The sequence below is a fragment of the Rhagoletis pomonella genome, unplaced genomic scaffold (genome assembly GCF_013731165.1).
Source record: "Rhagoletis pomonella isolate Grant_MI unplaced genomic scaffold, Rhpom_1.0 Rhpom_scaffold_00011, whole genome shotgun sequence".
Classification (NCBI taxonomy): domain Eukaryota; kingdom Metazoa; phylum Arthropoda; class Insecta; order Diptera; family Tephritidae; genus Rhagoletis; species Rhagoletis pomonella.
In genome coordinates, this window is record NW_023458565.1 from 30,616,073 (window position 1) to 30,627,373 (window position 11,301).

An 11,301-nucleotide genomic window follows, 5' to 3' on the forward strand; every position below is an offset into this window, starting at 1 on the left:
CTGGGCAAATTACCGTGCTGGGCACATTACGAAAGCCATGTGGATGCTTCGATGTGGGGTCAGGTGACGCGTAAAGTGTTCCATAAAGTATCGAAGTGTCGAATGGGTTTTAACTAGGGCCCGATGAATTGTTGGCTGTATTGGTGTGTTGTAAAACTTCTTGGTTTACTTTTAAATGATAGTTGCTTTTTTTAATTTTAAAGAAATAATTTGTTATGTGAAAACTATGGTGAACTTTACATGCAGATTTTCATAAGCCAACTTAAGTCTTCTATTCTTTGCATTTTAAACAAAAATCTTTGACCTTTGTTAAAACGATGTCGCCCCCAATATAAATTATTAAAACCAGCTAATTGGAAAATCAAATACATAAATTAATAATAATTAATTACAAATTGAAAGCCACTTATGCCGCCACGGCGAATTTTACTCAATTTAGCAATTTGCAAGCATTAAATTGAACACTCGCACACACACATATTCTACTATAAGCACTTGCAAAATACAAAATAAAAATAGAATTAAAAAATGCATTCAATCTGGCGCCTATCGCATTCCTTACACACAAACCAACCAATAATCTGCTGTACTTACGATGCTGCACCTCCGCCTCCGCCTCCGCCAACCAACAAAGCACCCCAAACCAGCGCCGCTTAATTGACAAGTATGCAAATGTTCAAGCAAGTCTTCTAGCATTTTATTGCCTTACTCATTAAAGCCAAGTGGAAAATGTCATCTAGTGTTGTGATTTGTTTTTGCATTGCTAACGAATTTGTGTGTGCACTTGTTTTCGTGTTGCTCGTGCTTTTCGAAGTAATTGCTTGTACTTGTTCCAACACATGTTTTGATTTATAGTTTATATTACTAAAGCGCCTGTTCGCTCGCTTTTACGGCTGCTGCTGGTATTTTTTTAGTGTCGCTACATTCATTTTCTGCTTTCATTCACTCACTCACGCGTTACATTCAGCTTACCTCCAGATCTTGTCACTTTCCGCTTTTTCAACTTGTAATGTTTTTCATCATATGAGTAGGTATGTATTTTTTTCACATTCCATTTTTCAGTTTGCCTTTATGTCCAATGAGCATTAAATTGTCACCTCGGTTATTAATTGCTATTTTACACCTGTCCATCGGCGTTCATGCTTTATAGCTCCATTTTTGGTTTATTTGTACGAACGCCTTTTTTTTATTTGTTACGTGACAGTTTGATATGTTTGAGTGATCGCTAAGTTGTCGAGAGACTTCGTTTGATTCGCTTTAAGTCGCGAAAATGTATTTAAGACAGTCGTAAATAATTGATATCGGTAGTGGATAGGCAACAGCTGGCTGAACGAACGAATGGATGAATGGATGGACGGTGGACAGTTGCTGGAAGCATTGCGGCGGCGTCTCTTTTGTGTCGAATTAATTGAGATGTTTTTTCACAGCACACACAGTCATACTTACAATGTTAGTAGTGATTATATATGCACATAATAAATACATTTATGATAATATAAAACACTGGAAAAGGTGTAGGTAAACTTTTGAGGGTTGGTGTAGTTAAATTTGTAAAGTTTTACATTTGATTTTGGAATTTGGAATTAAATTAGTAACAGGGCCTCAGTTCGAAAAAAACATCTTCGCAGTACCAGAGTAAATATCTAAAATTTTTTGCTGGAGCAAAGTCAGAAAATCCGCACTCTTCTAACCCAAAGTTAGTTTCTAGAAAAGTTTCTTCTCAATAACTGCCAGATTTTCTTTCAATGACCATGAGTTGATTAATATGAAGAGGAATATATTTTATAATTGAAAAAAGAAAAAATTTCTTGCACACAATGTCAGTAACACGAATTTTTCTAGCCCAGGTTTAGTTTGAGAGTAATCATGTCCTTTGGGGGGATAGTTTGGTGTTTGGTATTTCACAACTGCTGGTCCATCACGCGATACATATTTATGTATATCTGAAATTGTCTACCAAAGCAGACTTTTGGTACTTAAAGTCGGAAAATCCACACATTTCTAACGCAGGGTTACTTTGAAGAATATCTTTTTGGAAGGTTGTTGCAATAAATTGAACAATGTAAAGAGATAATCAGAAAAAAAATAATATTATCTTTGCTGCTGTGTTAATTTCTCTAACCCAGGGTTAGCTCAGAGACAACCTTTTTTAAAGTTGCCTTTAGACACTATTTCGAACAGGGCTGCCATTTTTGGAAATAAAAATTTAATTGTTGAGTTGAGTCTGAAAAATATGTTAATAAGGCTATAAAATGGTTTAAATGGTAAAAACAATATGTTTTAATAGAGTTGCCACTTATCTAAAAAAGTTATATTAATAAGGTAAGAAAAAAAATTTGCACAAATTATGTAAAAATGCTACTAAAATTAGTAGCAAACGCAAGATCTTGGAAAAAGCTTTGGCGCAAAATTGTTTTTTAGGGGTTTCTCTTAGTGTAGTAAACTTATATACAAAAATATTTAAAGCATGAAAAAATTGCATAATTATATGGGTATCAAATGAAAGGTGTTTGTTAAAGCTATAAACATATTTTAACTTTTAATAGAGTTGCCAAATATTATTTTTAAAGGTTCGAAAAAAATGTATTTATTTATAGTTTTAAAGTGCATTTATGTTCACACCAGAAAAAATTTGTATGCAGAAATATTGCTGAAAAGGGTTGCCACATATAAAGAAAACCAAAGTGGTATATAATTTTTTATAATACGATTACTAAACTAAGAGCCTTTGAATATTCCAGTATTCCCGCTCAAGCGGTCAACAACAAAGAAGCATATAAAAGATAAATACCGAGCATTAATTCCAAAACACATTAAAAGTAGCTAACTACGTCTTTTACGCCAAAGAAGCTAATCTATTAAGTAGCAGCGCCGCCTACAAAGCACCATTCCGTGCAAATAGTAAACACATAAGTATGCATATATTTATATAGATATGTATGTATGTATGCAAATATCGGGACGCGCGCGGTATCTTTGCACTTCTAGGTGTACACATAGCTGCCGCCGCCAGCGGTGTAAGTAATTTAAATGTTTTGCTAATAGTTTAATTAAGGCTTTAAGCGGCAAATATTATGCTCAGGCAAATGGCGCACTGCCGGCCTTTAAGAGGCAAGCGCCGGTTGCAAATACAAAAAACTAAAACCAAAAAACAAGGAAAAAAGACAATATTAAAGCACTCCACCTCAAGAGGTCTACCAACCATGCCACTGCGCATACTCGGATGCACACAACTGCCAGTAGCGGAGCTGCTGGTGAAAAACGAGCTGCAATTTTTCAAAACAACAAGAAGCGTGCGCATGAAAATTGCACCTGTAGTGAAAAACAAGTTGCAATGTTGCTTGCTGCTGCTGTTATTGTTGTTGTTGATGTTGTTGTTTTTGTTACATTGGTAATTATGTCGGCGCGTGTTGTGGTTGCAATGCGGCGCAGAACAAAACAAAAAAAAAGAAACAAAACGGCAATTGGCAATTGAGTAGAAGCGATGCACTTAAGCTTGGTTTTTTGTGCTTGTTATTGTTGCAATAATTGCTGTTGTTGCTGCTGCTGTTCGCACTGGTGCTGGTGCTGCTCAATTTCATCCTCTGTGCGCATGCGCAAAGCTCAAATAGAAGCCTCAAGAGTAGCAGCAGAAATAGGGTAACCAAACACAAAGACGAAGAATTAACAGACGGCTCGCTGCGCGCTCTATGGTGGCAGCGGCGGCGGCGGCGGTGACCACTGAATATGCAAAGATATTGTTGATATCGCCGTTATTATATGCACATAAATAGCTGTTGCTTTCAGAATGCTGACATTGCGCAGAACAGTAGCCAAGTGAGCGTATGCACACATGCATATTTAATGATATTACATTAGGGTGAATCACCAAAAAAAGTTACGATTTTTCTACAAGAATCATACAATTTATTATATTTCAAGAGTTCTGCCAAACTATTTCGGAAAAGTATTAAGATTTACGTGGGCTAAACCGATTTGAAAATACCCCCAAACATTTCTTTATTTTGATTCTGTTGAAATAATTTTTAAACATTTTTATGCAGACCTATTATATGACGTGGCTGTTTGAAAAAAAAAATTTTAAAAACTAATTTACATATTTATTGCTCGACTTTCGGCTGCTCTTTCAACTGGGTGCAGCTCACGGAAATCTTAAAATTTTTCAAAAATATTTTGGAGAAAGTCTTACTTAAGATATATGTATATATTTTTTGGTTTGTAGAACGATGCACCCTAATGCACATACATATATTTATATTTGTATATATGAAAGTTTGTTGTTATGCAGATTCAAAGCACAAGCGCGTGTGCTAGCGAGTTTCTACCTTGTAGTGTCGGCATGACTCTTCTGAAGAATGAAGAGAGCAAAACAAATTGTGTAGACAAAAAGGTGAAGCTAAAGTGACGAACGTATGAAAGTCGGATAGTGGACGGACTGGGGGACGGAGGAACGCTCGCTCGTTTGGATGCGACGGCGACAGGTATGTAATTCGGAAGCAGTTTTGCGTAAAGTAGAAGGCAAACGCAGTGAAAAGAGCTACATGGCTATAGTGGATGGCTAAAATGCAAAGCGTACAGTGGTGGGGTTACTTCAGCCGATAGCGTAGCGAAGCGAAGGCTCGCCGGTAGATCAATTGTTGGTCTTATTACTACTATCAATAGCAATATATTACTGTTGCTGCTGCTGCTGCTGCTGGCCGTCCGTCCGTCTATGCAACGGAAAGCAAGAGCACAACTACCAAACCCAGTTGGCAAGTAGTCACCCAACTGCTTACTTTGTTCGAAACCCAATGTCCGTTCACTCCATCCATGTACATATGTATGTATATACATATATAACCATATCTTTGGTCCGCACAATCATCTATCGTCTGTCTGTCTGTCCTCTCTGTCCACTATCGCTGCTGCGATTGCGGCTACAACTGTGGCACGATGCTCACCTCTGCGCTGAGCGCGCTAAGCCCGTGCCGATTTCGATTTGATCTTTGCCGACACTTGGCGGCATGTTGCAAAGACAAACGAACCAGCGATCGACCGACCGAAGATCGGCCAAACCGACCAACCAACCGTCTTAGCATGAAAATAACAGCCAAATGACCAATACAATGAATAAACAAAACTTTACGTTGGACTGTCTGACGACCGAACGTCCAAACGTACGGTCGAAAACGGCGCTGGCGCACATTGCTTCTCTTCGTTTGTGCTTTTCTTGCTTTACTTTTCTTTTCTTTTCTCTATACATATAATTTACACAGGTAGTAAGGGTCGTCCAAACCAATCCACGCCGAACCGATACGATCCGATACAACTGGTCCGAGATACCCTCGACCGGCTTACCTTTGTTGTTTGTTGGCTCAGCGGTTGACTTAAGTGTTTGGTTTGACTCAGCCATGCTCGGCTTGGCTTTAGTTATGGCTTACGTTGTTGCTGTTGCTTCGTTTGTTATTACTTGTTGTTTTTCTGGCTTATGTTGTTTAATTTAGTTTTTTTTTGTTGTTTGTCGGCCGGTATGTTGTTGAGTGCTCTGCACTGTCTCTGGACAAGGGTTATTTAGTTCAAGTCTCAATAGAGGCGGCGGCGTTGCGCATTGATCTTAACTTTGAAAACAGTAGCAACTGCTGTGACGAGGACGATGATGATGACGACGATGTTGTTTCCCCTTACGAATGATGGTGCATTGTGGTGTAGTGTTGACTGAACTGGTGCTTAAATTCTAGAGAGGACAGGTGATTTTGGAGTAGGAATAATGAATGTAATGTTCAGAAAAAAATGTTGAATGATGTTGAAAATTGGTTAATATATTTATAATATATAAATGCAGGTACTTGGGATAGCTTCGAAGGCTATTTATCACCTATAGAACTTCATGCTGAACAACCTCATTATCTCCTTCTGTATAAAATTAAAAAAAAAAAAACATAGTTTCTGTTTTGAGATTTTGATCATTTAGTCACACTTGAAGTTCCAAGTTTAGAAAACTCCTCGAATTTCCGAAGGCCGTCAGGCATAGACTATTTGCAGCGTGCACCTGAACTTGCAAAACCAACAACAAGTATTTAAGCATTGACGAGTCTCCGAAACCAACTTCCGCTGACTTTTTAGAAAACAAAATGATTACGGAAGACATTTAGAATGCGTTAAGATTAGTTACCAACATCTCCTGGATTAATCCTTTCGACAATGTCTCAATACGTTCCCTCAATCAGTTGGCCGTACCGCTGGCTATCTTTGCTTTGTAGAGATACCAAGAGGGTTATTTAGAAAGTTACGAATGCATTTCGATTATACTTCAAGATCTCTCAGATTAAACCTTTCGACTCTTATGACAATGTCTGAGTACGTACCCTCGATTGGTCGGCTGGATCACTAGTCATCTTTGCTTTACTTTTTGTCTCTTTGGAATTGAGCGTGTACTGATCTTGCGTTGCTTCTAGACATACCAAGGCGATATGGCATCTAGATTGTGCTCCAAGAACTCTAAGAATAAGCTTTCGACTCTTACGACTATGTCTGACTACTTAAGCATTTCGACTTCCATATAAATTTCTCAAAAGGCTCTCTCAATCGGCCACCCTTTGCATGACCCCTCGATAGGTCGAAAGGTCTCATTTGAACAGAGAGATACTGCGCTGCCTCTAGACATACCAAGATGATCGTGAAGGATATTCAAAATCGCCGTGAATGATACTTCATCCTCATAGAGACCAAGTTTTGTTTGGCTTTTACAATATCATCTCAGGACGTCATATCAGTCGGTTAACCTGAGCTCCATAATGAACTGTAGACATTTTTCTTCCCAAATTAAAATTTTAATTTCGGTCCGATATATCTTATTTTAAGTAACGTTTCTTCTTATTCAGCGATATCGGCGAGTTGTTTTGACTCTGTAGATGTTCATGAGTAAAAAATGGTAATCATCGCCAACAAGTCTCCTTGAACCAAACTGCAATAGTGTATGGCATCATCACATACAGTTTCAGCAAATAAGATTGAGAATGTTTTCGGCCAAAATGACGGACGTCCTGAGCGGAGAACGTTCAATTCACGGGTTCCTTCAATGCAAGGTCTTCTTTTCGGCGCAGTTTTTTATGTTAAGTATAAACAAACCTTTCCGAAATATAAAGGAACCTGAGCCGTGGGTCTTTTCTTTGGTGTAATTGTTATTGATGGTGCTATGGTTTGAAGGGTTCCAAGAATAACCATTTACGCGCTGAGCCAACTGGAGTGGCCCCACCGGAGTTCGCCAGCTCCGAAGCCAATGACTAAAAAATATATCTATTTTTTCGAATGAAAGAACTCTTCCTACGCATAATTTCAATTTGCCGAAGAATTTGACTAAATTTGAAGAGTTTTGCATCCTTACATTCTGCTTCATATATTTTCGGAAAACAACAACCATTAATTTAAGGATTACTGTGCGTTTGCCACGCGCGGTTTTCGACCAAAGAATTTATGCCGGCCACAATCGAGCGATTATAAACCAGGCTTTTATATATGGCATTCAAACGATGTGCATACATACATACATGTATACAAAACCGACAGACAGACACACCATTATAACAACAAAAGCACGCGGCAAATGTTACATTTTATGATCGCGCCGCTGCGAATGCCACATGCTGCCGTGCCACATCCCACTCGGTTGGCGATAGTCGTTTTCGTTTTTTCAGTAAAATTGATGAGCGACTGTCTTAGTTCGAGCAGCAATGCAATATTTACGTCTAAATTTTTTTTGTTTTTTGTTTTTTTTTCGGGTTTCAGTTTTATTTTCGTTTATTTTTTTGTTCTTGCATCCTCCTTTCGGTCAAGGTGCCACTTGGCGGCGGCATATTGCCAAAGAGTTGAATAAAGCGCGTGCGCACGCGCGCACAAGCACACATTGACTTGCGCTACTTCTTCTGCTGCTGCAGCTGGCCCACAAAGCTGCATCATTTGAATTTAATCGTATTTTATTGTGAAGTTGCATGTAAATGCTTGTGCCGCATGTATGTACGTATACATACATATCTACTTTTAAGAAGGGTATTGTTTTCCACAGAAAAACAATTTCTTTTTAACTTTATGTAGTATTTGTTGCTGTATAGATATGGTAATTTTTGTTGTTGCTCACTTGGTCCGGATAAGCGCTAAAACTTGTCTTTCAATGCAAAGGCGGTAAATTTATTAATTTGACAAGTCCACAGCGGGTGTCAGAGATCAAAAGCTGCCGTTTACCGCTCTGTGGGCGCGTACTTATCTATGTATGTATGTGTGTTTGTAAGTATGTATGTATGTTAGCGCTCGCATTTGTACAATTCGGCTACTGTGCATGGTTATCCACAGGAGTTGGAATGTGTGTGTGTGTGTGTGTGCTCACTATTGGGTGCACCCGAATGATTTATGTATGTTTGGTGAGCAGGTAAGCTACTTACCTATAATGGTCATACTATGGCAAGAGAGGTGGGTAGAGTTGAGACAGATTTAAAATTGGTGTTGATTAGAATGTTTGCTTTAATAGAATTGTTTGGGTTTTTTTACCACTTTTTTGATCGAAATTCTAAGTTATGACATAATTAGGCTGCTGGTTTGATAGAAAAAAAGGAAACATGGAAAAACGGCTGATACAAATTTGAGGTGAGAAATGATATGTTAAGATTCGGGAAAATTTTGATTAAAACTTCATTTTTTTTTAAAATTATGTATGTAATTTTCTGCTCTTCTTCAAGTTCAACTTCTTACCCAGAGTTACATATAAAAGTTCGCATTTTTAGTGAAACTAAGGCCGAGCCCGTATATCGCTAGATACCGATGGAGTTTTATAGGTACACATGTCGCAAAACCTGTCTCTTACCTATGATCGCCGTCACCATGCTTCCAATAAGCAGTTACCTCATAAACTCCACCGGAGCATTGTCCACTCCAAGCAATGTTGCCAGATTCACAGTTTCAACTGAAAATTACAATTTTTTAGACAAGCCGGCAAGTGTTTAAATTACCTCCTAGTAAAAATTACAGTTTCTTCGAAATTTTCGATTTGAAATTTTTAAGAAAATAAGGGACTCTAAAGCAGCAACGTTTCCTTATTTGAAAAAAAAAGAAATGGTTGCATTCCAGTCGCCACAGCAAATATGGCAATAATATTTTCTCAAATCAATTTGAATAAAACTAGAAACTCCCAGCACTCTCTGGTATTTTAAGTACTAAAAATTTCTCTCAACAAAAATTCTTCTTCTTCTAACGTGATTTAATTACCTCATTTCAAAAAGTCTATTTTTGGTTAGTTATATATAATTTAAACGGTTTATGTTAATTTATTTTAAATGACTCCTTTTTTGTTATTCGTCTTTAAAGAGTTAAAAGAAACCAAAAAGTTCTCAAAATTCTGTCCATTTTTGAAAGTTACGGGTTTTTGGTCGAAAATAACGTTTTTTTCCAGAAATTATTTCTTGAAAAAAAAAAAAAAATCTGGCAACACTCACTCCAAGTCCTCCCAAGGTTCATTAATTATGTTCTGATATAAATTATGCTTTCCCAGAAGACTTAATATGTTGTGAGATGCATTCTGAAAATTCGTTTCTTAAAGAATTTATGATTTCCGGAGAAGCGACTGTTACATTCATGAATTTTTTTTTTATTTAACTATAACGCGATCGATATTATACATAAAAACAAAAATATTAAGGTTTAAAAAACATGGAAAATACGAGTATAAAATAATCAAATAATCGCCATACCGGAACTTCACATTTCTTGAAACAATAGAGATTGTATATGGGCACTCTTTGGAAGATTGTGCCAAGCACAAATGTGCCGATTTCAATACAAGCAATGAAACGTGATCAAAGGTGTGGACTGAAAACACAAGACTGCAGAGTTTCAAGAGCTATGTGTAATGGCAAGATGAAAAGGTTTATTTTATCCTTTTAGAGGGAAGATCATAGGTAAGTAGCAGGTAAACTAACATTACACCCTTTATTTGCTTCAAATGTGTTTAAGTTGGGTATGATCACCTACGACAAAAAAAAAGGCAAAAGTAGTGGAAGGTCGACCTATCTCGGCAGCCGGTTCGAAAACGCTATATCTCAGAATTCTTTTCAATAACGCCCTACTTCAGAATTTTATTGAAAAAACACCGTATCTCAGAATTTGATTGAAGAGCAGCCTAAGGATTATGCTTGATCTCCTCAATTTTACCTTAAAACAGATCGACTTCCTGACAATTGAAATTAAGCATACTTTTTTTTAGAAAAGAATTGACAAGGGCTGAAACAAGGCCATATTTTTGTTGTTATTATTAAAAAAGTTTTTTTTTGTTTTTAATTTATGCGCAAATTCGCACAGGAGAGAGACAATTGGCGAAGCCTTTTTGGTTTCGACCCAAACCGACAAACGGTTGTAGTGGCAAATTAGAAAAACAATTGTAATGAGTGGTTTTCACCACGTACGCTATATTTTGAGAAAAAAATCTTTTGATATATTTCAAATAAATTTACTCCTCGTTAATATGTCTACAGATTAAATTGTGATCCAAGAAAGACCGATAGTCAACTAATGAGTTCCTACTGATTTATAAGCTTGCCGTAAAGTGAAAACGTGCCTTAAGGCATTTAATTAATATTTTCAACTCGAAAAATCATTAAGCCTAGAAACATATGAGATTTGCCTTAAATATTTTTATGGTTTATTTTTAAAGAATTTTTTTTTTAAATAAAAACTGTATGCATTTTTAATATTTGTTTGGGTTATTTTTAATATTTTTTTTTTAAGTCAAATCATATCGTTCATAATCCCAAAAATCAAAAACTGGAGAAAAACAGTTTACACACGCTTGCACGGTAAAAATGAAGACACATTTTCTTCTAATGAGTTATTGCTAATCGATACAGCTATGAAGAGATGGTGGTTGATTCTACATACATAAGTACTCAGCTATTTGTTTTGTGGATTATGACACTCTTGCAAGAAAGGTACGATATGATTTTCGAAAAAAAAAATTGAATTCGGTATAAGTAACGAATAACAAAGGTTGTGGTCAATAATTGTAATAAACTCACCCTGATTAAACCGCTGTCAGTTCGATGATTTATATTACTACTCGTTGACATTATTGTACGATTTATTGTTGTTTTTGTATTGACAATTGTCATAAGCATTTGTTCGTTGTTGTAAAAAATTGATATCGGCATTTTGTAGGCAGTTTGTTGTTGTTACAAATGCAAAGCAGAAATTAAACTTGGCTTTTATTTGACATTTTATTCAGATTTAAATTATTTTTTTTCATATTCTGGTATATATTTTTACGTAAATAAAAATTAAGTA

At 36.6% G+C, this 11,301-nt stretch overlaps 1 protein-coding gene across 1 annotated transcript in view; it reads right to left on the bottom strand.

Moving 5' to 3' along the window:
- LOC118746976 (palmitoleoyl-protein carboxylesterase NOTUM) overlaps nt 1-11,087 on the bottom strand; it is a 24,609-nt gene extending 13,522 nt beyond the window's left edge. Inside the window, exon 1 of the mRNA XM_036480971.1 lies at nt 11,037-11,087. Coding sequence (XP_036336864.1) covers nt 11,037-11,087 — 51 coding nt within the window. The remainder of the gene's footprint in view (nt 1-11,036) is intronic.
- Nucleotides 11,088-11,301: the final 214 nt, after the last annotated feature.